Below are 19,267 nucleotides of genomic sequence, written 5' to 3'. Positions count from 1 at the left end.
TTTTGGCTCTTGCTCTGGCAGCTTAACTTCACACTACCTGCCACTTTCCCGATGGTTGTAAACCCTTCACCACCTTGGCTTCATGTGGCAGCCCGTGTTCAGATTGACCTTCATTCACTTCCTAAGGACACTACTCCAATCTTGTTCCATCACCTTCAGTTTCATGACCTTTGCTCAGAACTTCGGGAGAGCACATTTATCTACACTGATTGTTCTTGGACTGACTGTGGTGTATGGTGTGCCTTCGTCATTGGCACCAATGTTTTTCAGTATCGGCTTCCGGAACACTGCTCAGTATCTACAGCAGAGCTCTTCGCCCTGTATCAGGCCACACAGTACATCCGGTGACACAGGATTTTCAATTGCGTCATTAACTCAGATTCTCTCTGTGCCCTTCAAAGCCTTTGTATGCTGTGTATTATTCATCCTTTTGTGGAACTGGTCCAGGAAAGCTGTCACTTGCTCACTCTTGATGAAGCCACTGTGGTGTTTATGTGCGTTCCTGGTGAAGTCAGTCTGACAGGAAGCAAGGCAGTTGACACTGCTGCCAAGGCTGCAGTCCTTGTACCTCATGCCGCTAGTTCTTACATTCTCTCCGTTGATCTCTATGTTGCTGTGTGTCAGCAGGTGGTGTCACTTTGTCATCACAACTGCAACTGGTTCTCCCTTCATGGGAACAAGCTCTGGGCTATTAAGCCTCTTGAGGCAGGGTGGACGACCTCCTCTTGGCCCTCTTGCCATGAGGAGATCATTTTAGCTAGGTTGTGTGTTGGCCTCTGTCTTTTTAGCCTTTGCCATTTGCTGCGTGGTGCTCCCCCACCACTTTGTACTCATTGTGCACAACTTTTGACGGTCTGCCATTTCCTGATAGAATGCCTTTCTTCTTCTTCTTCTTCTTTTTACCACTTTCATTCTTGTTTGTGATTGCCACTGGAGTTATCGGCCATTTTAGCAAACAACCCACGGCTGTTGACCGCGTTTACTTTGTATGTTGTTGCAATATGGTGAAGGCCATCTAATTTTTAGTTCAGGATCTCAGTTTCTCTGTGGCATATTTTGTAGATTTTCTTCACGTCCCTGTTTTTAGCTGTCTTCTCTTCTGTCAATTGGGATTAATGTATAGTCATTTTTAACTCCTCTCTTTGTCTTTGTGTTCTACAGTTCTGACGTCTATGGGCACATAAGTATTTGGATGAGCTGTGAGTACGCCAATCTTACAAGCTATAACACTGTTAAACACTAAAAAATGTTATGAAAGTGAAATGAGTTAAACTTTGTTAATGTGGTGTCACTGAGTTTGAAACCAACATTAGAACTGCCATATCGGCTCTAATTTCCAGATTGTAGTCATTACAGTTTTTTCAGTAAATATTGGGCCTTATACAATGGCTGTCAGCAATGGCTGAACCACTCCTAAATCTCAGGTACATGCACTGGTAGTCTGTCATAGTCTTCAGTGCTGAATAATTGTTGAAATAAACTGTTTGTATTTTGGAGCTTCTCAAAGAACTATAATGAGAACTGGATTTTAATATACTTCTAGCTGGCAATCTATGATAACTAGGCACATACAGTATCTTGTAAATTTATATGTAATGCAGATACCTTCTACAGTACTTGCAGGAAAGAGAAATATGCTTCAAGGAAGTGTTCAATTACATTTTCTATGGACATACCGAAATATGAAAAATATGTTGATAGGGTATAGTGGGGATTTTAAAGTTACTTGTCATATTAATGTGACTAGAGTCTGTTAGCACCAAGCGCTGTTGTTTCCTCTGTGAGTGTTATAGTCGTGCTAGAGACAAACGCTGTTGCCAGAAGCATTGTCTGAAGAGACAGCCATTAATTCCTGAAATGACGAACATTCTGCATAAACCATTGGTAAAGGCAAGTAAAGTTTTCCTTTCAGCACTGCATATAAAATGGGAGAGAGGGTACTAAAAATTTTTTATGAAAGCTTTAAATGTGTATGGTTTTGCTTTCATGTACTTAATTTGTAAGATCCCAAGGCTGAGTTTTGAAGAATTGAATATGATTTTTGTATTGGTCCACAAATTGGAGCACTTTGTAAAGCCACTCAGTCTGATTATTGTGAAAAGACAAGGAGAAAACAGCCTGGCAATCCATTAAGTATATTTTGAATGAGAATGAAATTCAGAACATAGTTGTTATGAACAGAAAATTAATATTGGTGGAAGTAGTGTTTAAAAGTAGCTGTAAGGTATAGTTGTTAATGTTGTAATAAAATTGTGAAAGAAAATAAACTTGTACTTATGTAGTATAAAAACAGTACTGATTTTGATAAATAAAAATCTGATATTTTGTCACTGGCACTTCATGAGTAATCTATTTAAGAATATTACTTTCACAATACAGTCCTTTTGTTTGTGTTTTGGTGTCATTCATTGTTTTTGCATCAGTGAAGAAAAAAACTCATTTTTATACTTTTTTGGTTTTTCATTCTAGAGCATGTTTGAAAAGTCAAGTTTTCAAGCAGTTATAAATAATGTTCAAATTTCGTATTTTGTACAGGCCATCGAGACCGATGTCTCCAATTCCAGATTTCTGTGAAGATGGTGACAGTGTAGGAGAATCGTTAGCACAAAATGGAACTCACTTACAGACTCCAGGCGAGGAAGTTAGTTCAGGTTCCTCAACAGTAGCGGGCACTCCCAAGGAGGAGTGCGACAGGGTCTCACCGTGCACGGAGGAGACCCCTGCAGAGGTGGATGAGAATGAGAACAGCCAGAACAGCACGTGGTACGACAGGGAGGGTGATGCAAAGCTGCCAGTGTCGGACAGTCTGAGCAGCCTGCTGCTGCAGAGGGACCAGGCAGGCATCCAGGGCAACACGGCGCACATCGACCAGACGGGTGCTGGCAACGTCGCCGCTGCAGCACACGTCGACTCCCGGCTCTGCGGTGCACCCCTACCCGTGTTTACACAGGTACAGGATTTACATGTTGTTTGCTTGCTGTTACGTATTTACTCAATTTTTTTCCCTGATTCATTGAAGATGAAGTGCGGGGTCCACAACTGTAAAATCTGGAAATATTGTACATGCTTATATTACCCGTCTTCTTTGACCCATGATGTCATAGTAATGGACATAAACCGCTCAGAGAAATCAGATATGTATAAATACATGCCATAACACATTTGTTAGCTTCACCAACTCTCAAAATGTCACATTCAAACCCTGCTTAGGCCTCAGGCTATATTATAAATCAGTCTGTCGCCATTCCAATAGGTAATGTGAAAACAAAATAAATATTGTCAGTGCTATTTTCCATCTCTGTTGTATGTGTTTTCACATGCCACAAGTTTCATCATGGGTCAAAATTCTCTTTTTATTTGACAACTTGTTTAGAAATATTTTCAAGTGCATCTGAGCAACAAGGTGTGGAATTTAAGTCTGCAAAAACAAAGAAAAATGTTAAAACATACATTTATGAGCCAAAACATTATGACTACAAGCTTAATAGTGCATTGAACCACCTTTGGAGTGCAATATGGCAGCTATTATGCATGGCGTGGATCCACTAAGTCCTCAGTAGGTTTCCGGAAGTATGTGTTACCAGATGTCTGCACACCGGTCAAGCCATTCACATCCCCCCAGGGGCTCCACAACTCTTTTGTGGATACGTGCGTAGCGAGCACGGGACCCCGAGCTAATGTGGCACTCCTTCCTTTGCGGGCTGCATACCTTCCCTTTCCGCATCCTTCCCCCCCCCCCCCCCATCTTTGCCCCCCCCCCTCACCTCTGGCTCTTTCCTTCCCTTTCTCCCCCTCTGGGAGTATGGTTTGTGCCTACGTCCGGAGACGGACGCTCGAAACTGTTACAAATTCCTTGCTTTCTACACTTGCAAGTCTTCGTCGTTCCTCTGTCCTTCTCTTTTCCTTTCTCTTTTCCTTCCCTCTTCTCTTTGCCCTTTTCTCCGCTGCGGCATTTGAGACCCCTCTTCTTTCCTTTCCCTTTCTCCTTTTTCCTCCCTGTGCATGTCTGAAGGCCGACCCACGCACTTCCATGCGTAGCCGGTGACGGGGTAACGCGTAATTCCCCGCCCCGGGTAGACAGGTGGGACACGTACGTACCCCCTGGTAACGGCCAGGCCCAGGGTGGGGTGATTACCCGAGCTGATACCTTCCGAAAGTGCCGATTGGTCCCTCCATCCGTTTGTCGAGAGGTGTGACCTGAGGTGTGAACAATTACCTAAGGCGGGAGTGCCCTCAGAGAGGGCCCCCACAAGGGAGGAGCGCGCCATCGGAGACGCCGGTAATCATGGAGGATTCTTCCGCAATGGTTTCCTCACCTTCCACTATGTCTGCTCACAAGTGTAAGTTCACTGAGTCTCAGCCACAGACAGTTCTTCCATCGTTGCCACAGTTCCTTGTTGTTTCTCGGTCTGATGAAGGTCACGACTTCTCCACACTCAACCCTTTCATTATTCAGAAAGGTGTCGACGCAATTGCAGGTCCTGTAAAGTCTTGTTCCAGATTACGGAATGGCACCCTGTTGTTAGAAACAGTCAGTGCCCTCCAGGCACAAAAATTGCTGCGTACCTCACTACTACACACCTTCCCTGTCCGGGTGGAACCGCACCGTACTTTAAATTCCTCACGTGGAGTCGTTTATACACGCTCCCTCGATGGATTGTCTGACGAAGAAATTCAGCACTACATGTCTGACCAGGGCGTAACGGCTGTTCATAGAGTTATGAAAAGGGTTGACATGAACATCATTCCAACCCGCACTGTCTTCTTGACATTTGACAAAGTTCAACTCCCATCGAAAATCAAAGCAGGCTATGAGATAATTTCCGTTCGCCCTTACGTCCCAAACCCTACGCGTTGCTATCGGTGTCAGCGGTTCAATCACACCAGCCAGTCCTGTTCCAATCCGGCCAAATGTGTTACGTGTGGCAAGGATGCCCATGAGGGTGCTTGTCCACCTCCATCCCCTCGCTGCATCAACTGTATGGGTGACCACGCTGCTTCCTCTAGAGACTGCCCCGTTTTTAAGGACGAAAAGCTCATCCAGGAAATTAGAGTGAAGGAAAAGGTGTCGACCTTTGCTGCTCGAAAATTATTCGCCAGTCGACAGCCCACCGTGCCTCAGACAGGAAAATACAGCACTGTCCTTGCTTCTCCTTGGCCAACAAAGGAGGCGGCCACGCAGACTTGCGACCTCTCCTTTAGTGCCACGGTCGTCAGATCGGCCAGCGCAAAGATCGCCCGTTCAACCTCACCACTTTCGCTTGCCCACTCTCTGGCTCACCCTTCGTCGGGTTCTGCTAAATCTCGAGCCCAAAAGTCAGACACCAAGACTTCGAAAAAAGAGCATACTCGTGAAGAGTTTTTACGTACCGCAACTTCCCAACCATCGGTTCCTCCTTCATCTAAACATCATACTTCCAAGAAGGCTACAAAGAAACCCAGTTCCTCTCCTTCTCCGCCAAGGCGTGTCCCATCTACAGCACCACCTGGCGGAAATCGCCCTCGGCCGTCTTCTGTGTCGCCGAGGTGCACTGCTGGCGGCCGATCAACTGGCCGATCGCTGGTGGCAGGAGCTGCTCCTGAACAACCTATGGATCAGGATCTTCTGCCTTCGGCTGAATGCCATTCCATGTTGTCGGTCGCAAGCTCTGAGCAGTCGTTGAGTTGACAGCAACCTTGGTCACATTCCTCCATTTTCTGTTCACCCTATGTCCATTATCCACTGGAATATCCGCGGTATTCGAGCCAATCGGGATGAATTGTCGATCCTCTTACGTTCCTACTCGCCGGTCATCTTCTGTCTTCAGGAAACAAAGCTGCGTCCCCATGACCGCTTTGTTCTCCCTCCTTTTCAGTCTGTCCGATATGATCTCCCCTCTGTTGCAGGCACTCCAGCACATGGAGGACTCATGCTGCTTCTCCATGAAACTCTCCATTATCACCCAATCCACTGAAACACATCCTTCCAAGCTGTCGCCGTCCGTCTTTCCCTTTCCGGATACACGTTCTCTCTTTGTACTCTATACATTCCATTGTCCACACCAATGGCACGAGCTGATCTTCTTCATCTTCTTGGTCAGCTTCCACCCCCCTATTTGCTGGTTGGGGACTTCAACGCCCACCACCCGCTTTGGGGATCTCCACATCCTTGTCCACGTGGCTCACTATTGCTAGACGTCTTCCACCAAACGGATCTAGTTTGCCTCAACACTGGGGTCCCTACATTTTTGTCTGCCTCCACGACAAATTTATCTCATTTGGACCTTGCGGTCGGTACTGTTCCGCTAGCTCGGCGCTTCGAATGGTTCGCCCTTGAAGATACACATTCGAGTGACCACTTTCCATGTGTCCTTAGACTGCAGCCTCAACTGCCATATATACGCCCGTGACGCTGGAAGTTTGCCCAAGCTGATTGGACACTTTCTTTCGTCTCTAGCGACATTCGATGACCATCCCTTTCCCAGCGTCGACGATGAGGTCACACATATTACCGACGTTATTCTTGCAGCTGCGGAACATTCAATACCACGCACCTCCGAATTGCCCCGGCGCCCCCCAGTTCCTTGGTGGAACGAGGCATGCCGTGATGCAATACGTGAGCGGCGACGTGCTCTTCGCGTTTTCCGCCACCATCCTACTTTGGCCAACTGTATCTGCTATAAGCAGTTCCGTGCGCGATGCCGTCGTGTCATCCGCGATAGCAAGAAGGCAAGCTGGAAATTCTTTATTAGCTCATTTAACACCTTCACTCCCTCCTCGGAAGTTTGGAGTCGGCTTCAACGGTTCTCAGGCGCGCCTAGTTTCTCCCCGGTCTCTGGGCTCACTGTCGCGCATGATACATTAGTGGACCCCGTCGCAATTTCTAACTCGTTGGGTCAGCACTTTGCTGAGATTTCGAGCTCTTCAAATTACCCGCCAGCGTTTCTCCCGAAGAAACGTGCAGCGGAAGTGCGACCTCTTGCTTTCTCCTCTCAAAATCGCGAAAGCTACAATACTGTTTTCTCCATGCGGGAACTCCAACATGCACTCTCTTCTTCTCGCTCCTCCGCCCCAGGACCAGATGGTATCCACGTCCAAATGTTGCTGCATTTATCAACCCATAGTCTGCGTTACCTACTTCGCCTTTATAATCGAATTTGGACCGGCAGTACTTTTCCCAGACAATGGCGGGAAGCTATCGCCGTTCCTGTTCCGAAACCTGGAAAGGACAAACATCTCCCCTCTAGCTATCGCCCCATTTCTCTCACGAGTAGTGTCTGTAAGGTTTTTGGAGCGTATGGTGAATTACAGTTTAGCGTGGTGGCTGGAATCCCGCAGTCTTTTAACACCTGCCCAATGCGGATTCCGAAAGCATCGTTCTGCAGTTGACCATCTTGTTGCTCTCTCCACTTATATCATGAACAATTTTCTCCGGAAACACCAAACAGTAGCAATATTTTTTGATCTGGAGAGAGCATACGATACCTGTTGGAGGACAGGCATCCTCCGCACACTGTTCTCTTGGGGCTTTCGAGGTCGGCTGCCCCTTTTTCTTCGCGAATTTATGGCAGAGCGCACATTTAGGGTGCGGGTGAACACTACTCTCTCCCGTACTTTCTCCCAAGAAAACGGGGTACCCCAGGGCTCCATGCTGAGTGTTGTACTGTTTGCCATTGCCATAAATCCAATTATGGATTGTCTCCTTCCTGATGTCTCGGGCTCCCTCTTTGTGGACGATTTTGCGATCTACTGCAGCTCTCAACGGACCAGCCTTCTTGAACGACGTCTTCAAGGATGTCTCGATCGCCTCCACTCTTGGAGCATTGAAACCGGCTTCCGTTTTTCTCCCAGTAAGACCGTTTGTGTTAATTTTTAGCGACGTAAGGAGTTTCTTCCGCCCTCCTTACATCTAGGTCCTGTCAACCTTCCGTTTTCAGACGTCGCTAAATTCTTGGGTCTTATGTTTGACAGAAAACTGTGCTGGTCCTCCCACATTTCCTATCTTTCGGCTCGCTGTCTGCGATCCCTCAACACCCTCCGTGTCCTGAATGGTACCTCCTGGGGAGCGGACCGAGTGGTCCTTCTCCGCCTCTATCGCGCCTTAGTGCGCTCGAAATTGGACTACGGAAGCATAGTCTACTCCTCTGCTCGGCCGTCTATTCTTCGTTGTCTCGACTCTATCCACCACCGTGGATTACGTTTAGTGTCTGGAGCTTTTTACAGCAGCCCTGTGGAAAGCCTTTATGCTGTGACTGCTGAAACTCCGCTGTCCAATCGGCGAGCAGTCCTTCTGAGCCGTTATGCTAGCCATCTGTCTTCCATGCCTGCTAATCCAGCCCATGACATTTTTTTCGACGCCTCCTTTGATGTAGGGTATGCAGGCCGCCCCTCCTCCCTACTACCATCGGGAGTCCGCTTCCGTCAACTGCGCCATTCTCTTTCCTTCCGCTTTCCTAAAACCTTCTTGACAACTTGGGGTACAGCACCGCCTTGGCTCCGTCCCCGGATCTGCCTGCTCCGTGACCTTTGTCGATTTCCCAAGGATGGTACCCCTTCACTTGTTTATCGTCGGGCATTTGCTGCTCTCTGTGCACAAATGACGGACGCCACATTTATTTACACCGACTGGTCGAAAACATCGTTAGGTGTAGGGAGTGCCTATATCGTTGGCGACACCCCAAATCACTTTCGGCTTCCCGACCAGTGTTCGGTTTATACTGCGGAGCTTTACGCTGTTCTCCAGGCTGTCCACTACATCCTCCGCCATCAGTGGATACAGTACGTTATCTGCTCAGATTCTCTCAGCTCTCTCCTCAGTCTCCAAGCTCTTTATCCTGTGCACCCTCTGGTCCACCGGATTCAGGACTGTCTGCGCTTGCTCCACCGGGGGAGCGTCTCGGTGGCGTTCCTCTGGCTCCCGGGACACGTTGGTATCTGTGGAAATGAGGAGGCAGATATTGCAGCCAAGGCTGCAGTCTCTCTTCTTCGGCCAGCTATTCAATCGATTCCCTTCACCGATCTACGGAGCGTTTTATGTTGTCATGTTGTTCATTTATGGCACGCGCATTGGTCGACACTTCCCCATAATAAATTGCGGGACGTGAAAGCTCTTCCTTGTGCTTGGACCTCTTCCTCCCGAACGCGTCGTCGAGAGGAGGTAATTTTAACTAGACTCCGGATAGGGCACTGTCTTTTTAGCCATCGACATCTTTTAAGCGGCGATCCTCCCCCACTCTGTCCCCACTGCTCTCAGCTGTGGACGGTAAGATACCTTTTAATTGAGTGCCCCTATTTTAACCCGTTACGCTCCCGTCTACAGCTATCGCCTGATATATCGTCGATTTTAGCAGATGACACGCACTCAGCCGACCGCGTTCTCAAGTTTATTAGTGCCAGTGAAATGACGTCAGTCATTTGAAGCTTTTTTTGGGGACAACCAACCCCTTTCTGTAGTGGATTTTTAAGCCTTCCTTCTGCCTTTAGTTTCTCCAATTTTATGACTTTCGTTCCCATTGCTGCCGGTTTTCAATTTCGGTTTTTTTACTGTTTCCTAAGCCACGGACCGGGCACTAATGACCATAGCAGTTTTGCGCCCTAAAAAAAAAAAAAAAAAGCCATTCACATAAATCACACCCCCCAGGGGACTTGCCATTCTTTGGCAGGTTCATGCTTGACTACCATGAGCCCCCAGCCTTTGCAGCATTTGTTTCCTTCCGCGCTGCATGTCTGTCCTTTTGCTATTCTTTCCCCTCTCTTGGGGAATATGTCTGGGGTGTTATTGGGAATGTTCTGAATTCTGTCGCTGATGTAAGAACAGTCTCACCTTTGTTTTTTGCTCCATTTTCCTTTCTTTGTTTCCCTTCTCCTCTTGTTCCTCACCTTTGGTGTTTGAGGTTCCTCTTTTTAACTTCTTCCTCTGTGCGCTCCTGAAGGCTGGCCCATGTGTTTGATGCGTAACAGGTGACTGGGTAATGCGTAATTCACAGCCCCAGGTCAACAGGTAGGCTTTGCACATACCCCTTGGTACAGGCCAGGCTCAGGGATGCAATTGCTGGCCCTGTGAAATCCTGTTCTCGTTTAATGAAGGGCACTTCACTTTTGTAGACCACTTCTGATTCTCAAGCACAACAACTACTTGCTGCCTCGTCTCTCTACGGCCTATAGAACTTTGAATTCTTCCTGTGGTGTAAGTTACACTAGAGTGCTTTATGGTCTAACCGAGGCCGAAATCCAATCTTACCACTCTGATCAGGGTGTCATTGCCGTCCATTGTGAAATCAAAAAGTAGATTCCTCCTTAGTGCCCACCCACACCCTCTTTCTCACCTTTGATATAGTGGTACTTCCATCCAAGATCAAAGCAGGCTATGAAATTATCGCAGTCCGGCCATAAATTCCGAACCTGATGCACTGCTACCAGTGTCATTATTTCAACCACACTAGAACGTCTTGTTGACACCCAGCCAAATGTGTCTCCTGTTGTAGGGATGTGCACGAGGGCGATTGTCCACCTCCTTCTCCCCGGTGCAATGGCGGCCATGCCACCTCCTCTCGGGATTGTCTCGTGTATCTTGATGAGTGGGCTGTCCAAGAGATCCGGGTGAAGGAAAAAGTGCCTTACCCAGTTGCTCGCAAGTTACTGGCTAGTTGCAAACCCTGCATTCTCCTATCTGGTACCTATAGTTCTGTTCCACTCCAAGGAGGACATGGCCACGCAGACATGTGACCTCCAGCCCAGCTCTGAGGTTGTGAAATCGCCCAGTGCCAAGGTAGCATCGTCATCCCCCCGTCGCATTCGGGAGGACGACGGTCCAATCCCGTCTCCGGCCATCCTGATTTAGGTTTTCCGTGATTTCCCTAAATCGCTTCAGGCAAATGCCGGGATGGATCCTTTGAAAGGGCACGGCCGATTTCCTTCCCCATCCTTCCCTAACCCGAGCTTGCGCTCCGTCTCTAATGACCGCGTTGTCGACGGGACGATAAACACTAAATCTCCTCCTCCTCCATCCCCCCATTCAGCTGTGCAACAAGCCATCAAACTCTCACCTCAAGGGGCGAAGCCACCAGCTATACAACCAGTAGGCCGGAAAGGACAGGAGTAGTACTCCCATGAAGACTTCCTCCGTCCTCCTAGCCAAACAACACCCGAGTCTTCCTCTAACCGGAAAGGCTTGAAAGGCAAACGGTCGTCTCCTTCGCCAAGTCAAAGATCTTCTTCAATGGTGTCGCCACTTGATACCTTAGCCTGGCTGGCTTCTGTGTCACTGGTGTGCACCAACAACTGGTTTTCAGCGTTTGACTCCACAGATTGACCTCACAAGCAAGCTGATTCTTCTGTGGACCCCATGGAGCAGGATCCTCCTGCTTCTCTGACCTGTAGTAGTTACTCTTTCCTGGCTGTCACTCAGCAGCTGCCGAGGTGACACCCCTCCAATGGAACATTCACGATCTGTCCCACAAAGAGGATTTACAGCTGCTTTTAGCATCGCAGCGCCCCCTTGTACTCTGCTTCAGAAATAAAATTGCGCCCTCACAACCACTTTGAGCTTTCACATTTCTTACCGGTTCATTTTGACCTTCCCCTTGAGGTTGGCATTGCATCTCATTGGGGCATCATGCTGCTCAAATGACTTGTCATTCATAGTCAACGCATCTCCCTGACTACCAATCTTCAGGCTGTTGCAGTTCACCTTTTCCTTCCCCACCTGACTTTTTCTCTCTGTAACATATAGGTATGTCCGTCTTTCGGTCACCAGGGCAGACTTCCTTCGACTTATTGGGCAGCTACCTCCCCCATTTTTGCTATTCGATGTCTTTAATGCGAATCATCCCCTTTAGAGTTCTTCCAGGAACTATCAGAGAGGTGCCCTGTTGACTGATCTTGTTAACCAACTTAACCTCTTCTGTCATAACACCAGAGCACCCACTTTCCTTTCAAACTCCTCGCACACCTATTCCCATTTGGACCTCTCCTTGTGCACTGCCCAGCTTTCCCCTCGTCTTGAGAAGTCCGTTCTGACACATACTCAAGCAACCATTTCCTGTGTGCTATCCATTTGCTGACTCCTACCCCATCCGCATGCACGCCTAAATGGCAGCATCCTAAGGCTGACTGGCAGCTTTACTCCTCCCTGGTGACCTTCGAAGAACAAGATTTCCCCTGTTGAGATGACCGGGTCGAATATCTCACAGTTATCCTTACTGCTGCAGAATGTTTCATTCCCTGCACTTCCTCTTAACCATGTCGTGTCCCAGTCCCTTGGTGGACTGAGGCATACCATGATCAATTTGTGCACAGAGACTTGCTTTCCACGTTTTTAACCTTTTTAACCGCCATCCTATGATGGCAAACGGCATTCATTATAAACAGATGCGTGTAATGTGTCGCCACAATCTTTGGGATAGCAAAAGAGCTAGCTGGATTCATTCACTAATTCTTGTAACAATTCCACCCCTTCCTCTGTCATACAGGCCAACCTCCAACTGCTCTCTGGGACCAAGATCCATTCCCCAATTTCTGACTTGACAGTAGCTGAAGATGTCATCGTGGACCCTATTGCTATCACCAACACCCTGGGCCGCCATTTTGCGGAAGTGTTGAGCTCTTCCCACTGTCACCCTGCCTTCCTCCATCGGAAATGAGTGAGGAGGCTCAGGCGATACCCTTCTCTTCTCCGATTCGTTACAATGCCTCCTTTACTATGAGTGAGCCTAGATCATGCTCTTGAGTTCATTCCGATCCTCTGCCGCAGGGCCAGATGCCGTCAACATTCAGATGTTGCAGCACCTTTCTCTTGTGGGCAAGCACTTTCTGCTTAAAACATGCAACCACATCTGGGCAGAGGGCGCATTTCCCAGACGCTGGCATGAAGCCACCGTCATACCCATACCTAAGCCCGGTAAGGACAAAAACCTTCCTCCTAGCTACCACCCCATCTCTCTTACCAGCTGCGTTTGCAAGGTGATGGAACTTATGATTCATGCCCGTCTACTTTGGTGGCTAGAGTCGTGCAATTTACTGACAAATGAACAATGTGGATTTCGAGCGTGGCATTCTGCAGTTGACCATCTCGTTACTTTGTCCACCCATGTCATGAATGGTTTTCTGTGGAAATCTCAGACTGTGGCCGTGGTTTTTCGATTTGGAGAAGGCCTACAACACCTGCTCGAGAACTGGTATCCTCCATACTCTTTACACATGAGGCCCCCTTGGATGCCTGCCCCATTTCCTTCAGGCATTTTTAAAAGACTGAATTTTCAAGGTCCGTGTAGGTTCTACCTTATCAGACACCTTTAGGCAGGAAAACAGTGTGCCTCAGAGTTCCTTCCTGAGCGTTGTCCTCTTTGCTATCACCATTAACCCTATAATGGCCTGTCTCCTGCTGAGCATCTCCGGCTCCCTTTTTCTTGATGATTTTGCCATCTATTGCAGTTCTCCATGGACCTATCTCACTGAGCAGCATCTTCAGCAATGTCTTTATCATCTTTACTCTTGCAGTATCGACAATGGCTTTCGCTTTTCCACTGACAAAATTGTCTGTACGAATTTCTGGCGGTGCAAATGGTTTCTCCCACCATCTTTGCATCTTGGACATGTTGCACTTCTATTCGTTGTAACTACGAAATTTCTGGGGTTCATGCTCAATAGGAAACTCTCTTGGTCCTCCCATGTGTCTTACCTGGCAGCCCACTGTAGTCGGTTCCTCAGTGTCTTACGTGTCCTCAATGGTACTTCCTGTAGTGCTGATCGAACCACTCTTCTCCATTTGCACTGGTCCCTTGTTTGAAACTAGACTATGGGTGCTTTGTTTATGCATCTGCACGTCAATCCATCTTACTTCATCTCAACACTACCCACCATCGTGGCATCAGTTTGGCCACAGGTGCCTTTTACATTTAGCCCAGTTGAATCTGTATGTTGAAGCTGCTGAACTACCACTGTCCTACTGCCGTGACCTTCTCCTCAGCAGGTATGCATGCCATTTGTCACCATGCATGGCCACCCATCCTATGCCTCCTTCTTCGATGATTCCTTTGATCGCTATTATGGGTCTGCGTCCCTCTTATCTGTTCTCTCCTGGAGTCCGCTTCGGTACTTGTTACGGTGGCTGAACTTCACACTACCTGCAACTTTACCAGTGGGTATGAACCCTTCACTACCTTGGCTTCATGAAGCGGCCCTTGTTAAATTTGGCCTTCATTCGATTCCGAAGGACGCTACTCCAGCCTCTGTCTATTGTCTTCAGTTTCATGACCTTCGCTTGGAACTTCGCGATACTATCTTTGTATACAGTGATGGCTCCTGGACTGATGTGGTTTCAGATGTGCCTTCATCATTGGCACCCGTGTCTTTCGATATCGGCTTCCGGCTAACTGCTCAGTATTTACAGCCGACCTCTTCGCCCTGTATCAGGCCACGGAGTACATCCAATGATACCGCCTTTTCAATTGTGCCCTATGCTCAGACTCACTCAGCGCCCTTCAAAGTCTATGTGCCCTGTACACCGCCCATCCGTTAGTGCAGTGGGTCCAGGAAAACTGTCACTTGCTCACTCTTGGTGGAGCCAGTGTGATGCTTCTGTGGGTTCCTGGTCATGTCGGTCTGCCAGGAAACGAGGGTGCTGACACTTCTGCCAAGGCTGCAGGCCTTGTACCTCAGCCCACAAGTTCCTACGTTCCCTCCGATGATCTCTGCATTGCCGTCTGTCAGGAGGTTGTGTCCCTTTGGCATCGCCAATGGTCCTCCCTTCACGGGAATAAGCTCAGGGTTATTAAGCCTCTTCCAGTGGCTTGGACGACCACCTCTCGGCCCTCCTGTCGGGAGGAGGTCATTTTAATTATGCTGCGTGTTGGGCACTGCCTTTTTAGTTGTCATTTGATAAGTGGCGCTACCCCAACACTTTGTACACATTGCGCCCAAGTTTTAACTGTCCGCCACTTCTTGATGGAATGTCCATTTTTTAAGCGTTTACGTTCTGGCTTGAGTTTGCCGTCTGAATTATTGTCCCTTTTAGTAAATGACGTGTGTGCTGTTGACCACATTTTACTTTTTATTCGCCAAAGCAATATGGCGAAGGCCATTCTATTTTTAGTTTTGGACCTCTGTTTCAGTATGGTAGCCCTTTTTCCATGTGCCTATTTTTAGCTGTTTTCTGTTATGTCAGTAGGGACTAACTAACTTATAGTCATTTTTTAACTCCTTTCTGTTGTGTTCTATAGTTTTGACTTGGACGCATATGACCCCAGTTGTTTTTTGTGCCCTAAAGCAAAGGAAAACAAAATCAAACAAATTGCAGCCTGGTGCTTTATGGGTGCAGAGTCAGTGCCTGATAGTGACCCAGGCATGTTCCATCAGTGCCACATGAGGCAACTTTGGTGGCCAAGACATCAACCAGAAGCCTGTAGCAAAATGCAGGAAGACCTGCAGAGGATCAACAATTGGTGTGGTGGCTGGCAGAGGTCAGTCTCTCAAAAACAAATGTCCACTTTGTTATGCTACTTTAAAATGGGGACTTATTTGTTTCTTGATACAAAAATCTTCTTGTAGAACACTGTCCATTTCTATCAGCTGGAGCCTTGACTCAGGAACTGCTTTCCAACATGGGGAGACACAAAATGAGCAATAACAGTATGCTATAGCTGTGCATACTTGTGCTTTTATGCGACAAATAGATAGATACATTGTATTGGACCTTGGCTTTCTTTCAGTGTGGTGATGTGGTGTGCATCCATTCCATCCTGTTCTCTTCATTTTAGGGGTGAAATGGTGGACCCATGTTTCATCCCCTGTGATGACTCGCCACAGAAACCTATTGCCCTCCACAGAATACAGTCCCAAAAATGCCAGTGAAGATTGGAAACATTGTCCTGTGTGCACATCAGTGAGCAGCTGTTGGGTTCCATCTGGCATACAGTTTACGATATCTGATATGCTGTTGAACAACCCAGAACACACTGCCTACAAAATGTTCAGCATGCTGACTATTTCCTGCAGCATTATGCACTGATCCTCTCTAATGAACACATCCACACATTTGCCATGGTACTGGATGTTGCGGGGCTGCCTTTGCGATATTCATCCTTGAGATCTGCGCATCTGGCATTAAATTGCTTACACCACTTTACAATACCTGGGTGAGAGATTGCACGCTCATCATGTACAGCTGTGATTTAATGATGAATGCCCGTGCAATTGAGCCATTTAACACCTAGAAAGCTGATCATTGCACACACCTCCAATTTTTTTACTACTGAAGCACGAAAAAACACTAATAACTCCACAAAATCTAAACACACACGTTTTGTAATTAACAAGAAGGGTTGGAAATATTCATCGAAATAAAGAGTATGATGTCTTGGTATTTTAATACATATTTTAATGGATAGATGCATTCCTTACTTACATTTTAGGGAAGAGAGTAGACTCCACAGTCTTCAAAGAGTATGTGTTCATTATCCACACCACCTATGTCAGTGTCACTATCTTAAAAACAGTAATGATATGTAGCTAGCACAACACTCTATGGCCATTTTCTTCAACTTAGTCAATCTTCTAAATGATATTAAGTGTCCTCTTTTCTGATTTGCAGCAATTCTTTTTTCATTTCCCTGTCAAATGAACCTATGTCGTTCTTCTCTGGCTAGTCCGCTATATCTGTCTTCCTGCTGCTGCATGTACGGGCTTTGTTTTCCCAAATGGAGTGATGTGATGCCATATCCAGTGTTATAGTGTTGTTCTTTTCTAGGTTTGGAAACAATGAGTCTATGAACCACTCTTTATTAAATTTCATAGCTGTAATTTTTTTGTGGTAGTCTCAAGATTTCCTTGATTTAAATAGCAACAAAGCAGTTGGTACAGCCCCACCGATTGCCCCAGCACGTAAAAGAGAGCCGACTGTCTTTCCCAACTGGAGCTTTCAATGTTCCTCCTACTATGTTGTCAGTCCATGCAGTCGATCTGGAATGACCGGCATTTATCTACATTTCATACAGCCAAATGATTTCACGAAGTTTACACTTAGATAATTCCCTCAAACAATAACATCTCCAGATGATGATAGTCTCTCGTTCAAGCATAACTCTTTCTGTTGGAACCCTATCTTCTTCTATACAGCTGGGAGGATGGTTTCTACTGTGAAAAATAACTCACTTTCTAGTAGTGAGAGAGCAGCTTCTTCGGCGTGGGATATTCTTTCCGCCCATAATAGTTATATATATGTGTCACTGAATTGCAAACTCTTGAAAATTATCTGGTTCTGTCATGTTAGCGGCATGCACTCTGGTTTTTCCCTGTAGTAGAAAGAACAGTGGTTGACTCCTTTAGGTCTCCAGCGCACTTCACCATTAATTTCTTCACAGAAGCCACTCCAGTTTTCAGAGCAGCAGCTACTCGATCAGTGAGTTCCGACAACGATAAGAGTGTCCCACTGTTATCCCCTTCTTCCTTGAAATAGCTTTGTACATTATGTACAAGCTCGTGATTGGCTGTTTAAGGTAGTGATCTAGCCTAGGGTTGGAGAAAGGGGACATATCACGTACGTGTGATACTAATGACACTTTACACCGTACCGTTAAAACAAACTGAATCGGTAACTCATGATATGCTAGAAATGATGAACACTTGACAGGTGCTTTGTAGCCACTAAGAAATCGTGGCATCACATGTAACTTAGAGTCCTGGGGTTGGCAGCCCGGCACCATTACCATGGTAGAGTTCACGAATTCCAGTGCTTGGGTTAGCGCTAGTGTCCCCTCCACACAACGCAGTCCATGTGTGTGCAGTGTCAGGGACAGTCTTTTGGTGGCCTACTATGGTAAAGAAAATTCTTGCAGAACGAACAACCAAATAGATATATCATTAGACTGAAGACCTCCTTGAAATTAGAATTCAGTATGTTGTTCTAAAATGGAGAGGCGTAATCAGAAGGGTAGTGTGATAGGGCCACTGCTCTTCATGATAAACGTGAATGATGTGAGGGGAAATGTTTTTGGCTATGTGATGCCATTTACAGTTCGTGCATTTGTATACCGGCTGATTACATTGTCAGGAACCAGTTTTGAAACGCAGATACTTACAGTAGGGGAGCATGTGGCGCAGAGATTAGCAGCTGGCCTTAAAAGCAAATAGATGTAATTTAACAACAGAAGCAGTCAATTTTTGACAGTATAATGCGATTGGATAGATAAAAAATCTACTCGCAAAGAGGTGGCAGAACACACATGTAAAAGAAGGTTATAATTGAGCAAGCTTTCAGAGCTAGTGGCTCCTCCTTCAGGCATAAGGATTGAAGGGGAAGGAAGAGGGGTGAAGGGAAAGGACTGGGGAGGTCTATGAAAAGGGGTAGATTTAGGAAAAGTCACCCAAAACTGTGGGGCTTATCCAGTGCAGTCCCCAACAATCGGTCTTCTCAACATGTCTCATAAGTGTTTTCTGACCCACTGTTCTGGGTGACTTTTCCAAGATCTTCCTCTTTTTCTAGACCTCTCCAGTCCTTTTCCTTCACACCTCTTCCTCCCCCTTCAACCCTTCTGCCTGAAGAAGGATCCTCTGGTTCCAAAAGCTTGCCTAATTATAATCTTCTTTCCTGTGTGTGTTCCTCTGCCACCTAGTGAGTAGACTGTTTTATCTATCCAATTACAGTAGTTGTAATTTAATGCACGTAAGTAATCAGGTTGCAATACCAACGAGTTTCTGTACATTGATTTTCAAGGGGGGGGGTGGGGGGGGGGGGGGTGACAACATAGATGTAATCATGGGGAATGCATATGCTGCACTCAGGTTGGAAATCTGTCATTTGGGCAGTTTCATGAGTATTGCCCATCAATGTGGGATCCTTACTGAAGGCAGGAGAGAGCGCTCAAGTGTAACACAGTGTTGGTAATGAATTCTGCTTATCAAAAAGCCAATCCACAGCATCTGTATGTGGTATTCTGTCATTGCATGTGTTGAATTCAGAGAGCTTTCTGCAGGATTGATGGTGGCTACTTGGAGGCTGCTAGGAAACTTGGCATTTTTCCAGGAAGTTCATGTGTTGGTGGCGGTAACAAGTCAGTGACCTTATCCATAAGAAAGCTGACTACTAAAAATGCACACTACAATCTGAATATGGAAGAAATAGTTAAAAAGGCATGTGAAGTGTATGAAAATAAAATATGATGTGGCTTTTTGTGTATATTTAAGTAGTTTCTTAAGTAACACTGTGTTCTCACTGTCCATGTTAAATGTTGTGTTTCTGAACAACTTACAAACATTAACATGCTGCATGTTTCTGTTATAGCATCCTCTGATG

The 19,267-nt window shown here is 46.7% G+C and overlaps 1 protein-coding gene across 1 annotated transcript in view; it reads left to right on the top strand.

The window, feature by feature from the left end:
* LOC126253402 (late secretory pathway protein AVL9 homolog) overlaps window positions 1-19,267 on the top strand; it is a 125,890-nt gene that overhangs the window by 48,014 nt on the left and 58,609 nt on the right. The window contains exon 5 of the mRNA XM_049954702.1: window positions 2,536-2,950. Within this exon, the coding sequence (XP_049810659.1) occupies window positions 2,536-2,950 (415 nt within the window). The remainder of the gene's footprint in view (window positions 1-2,535; window positions 2,951-19,267) is intronic.

This window comes from Schistocerca nitens, chromosome 4 (assembly GCF_023898315.1).
Source record: "Schistocerca nitens isolate TAMUIC-IGC-003100 chromosome 4, iqSchNite1.1, whole genome shotgun sequence".
Taxonomy (NCBI): Eukaryota; Metazoa; Arthropoda; class Insecta; order Orthoptera; family Acrididae; genus Schistocerca; species Schistocerca nitens.
The sequence above is the reverse complement of the archived record's forward strand: the minus strand, read 5'-3'. Positions and strand labels throughout refer to the sequence as shown.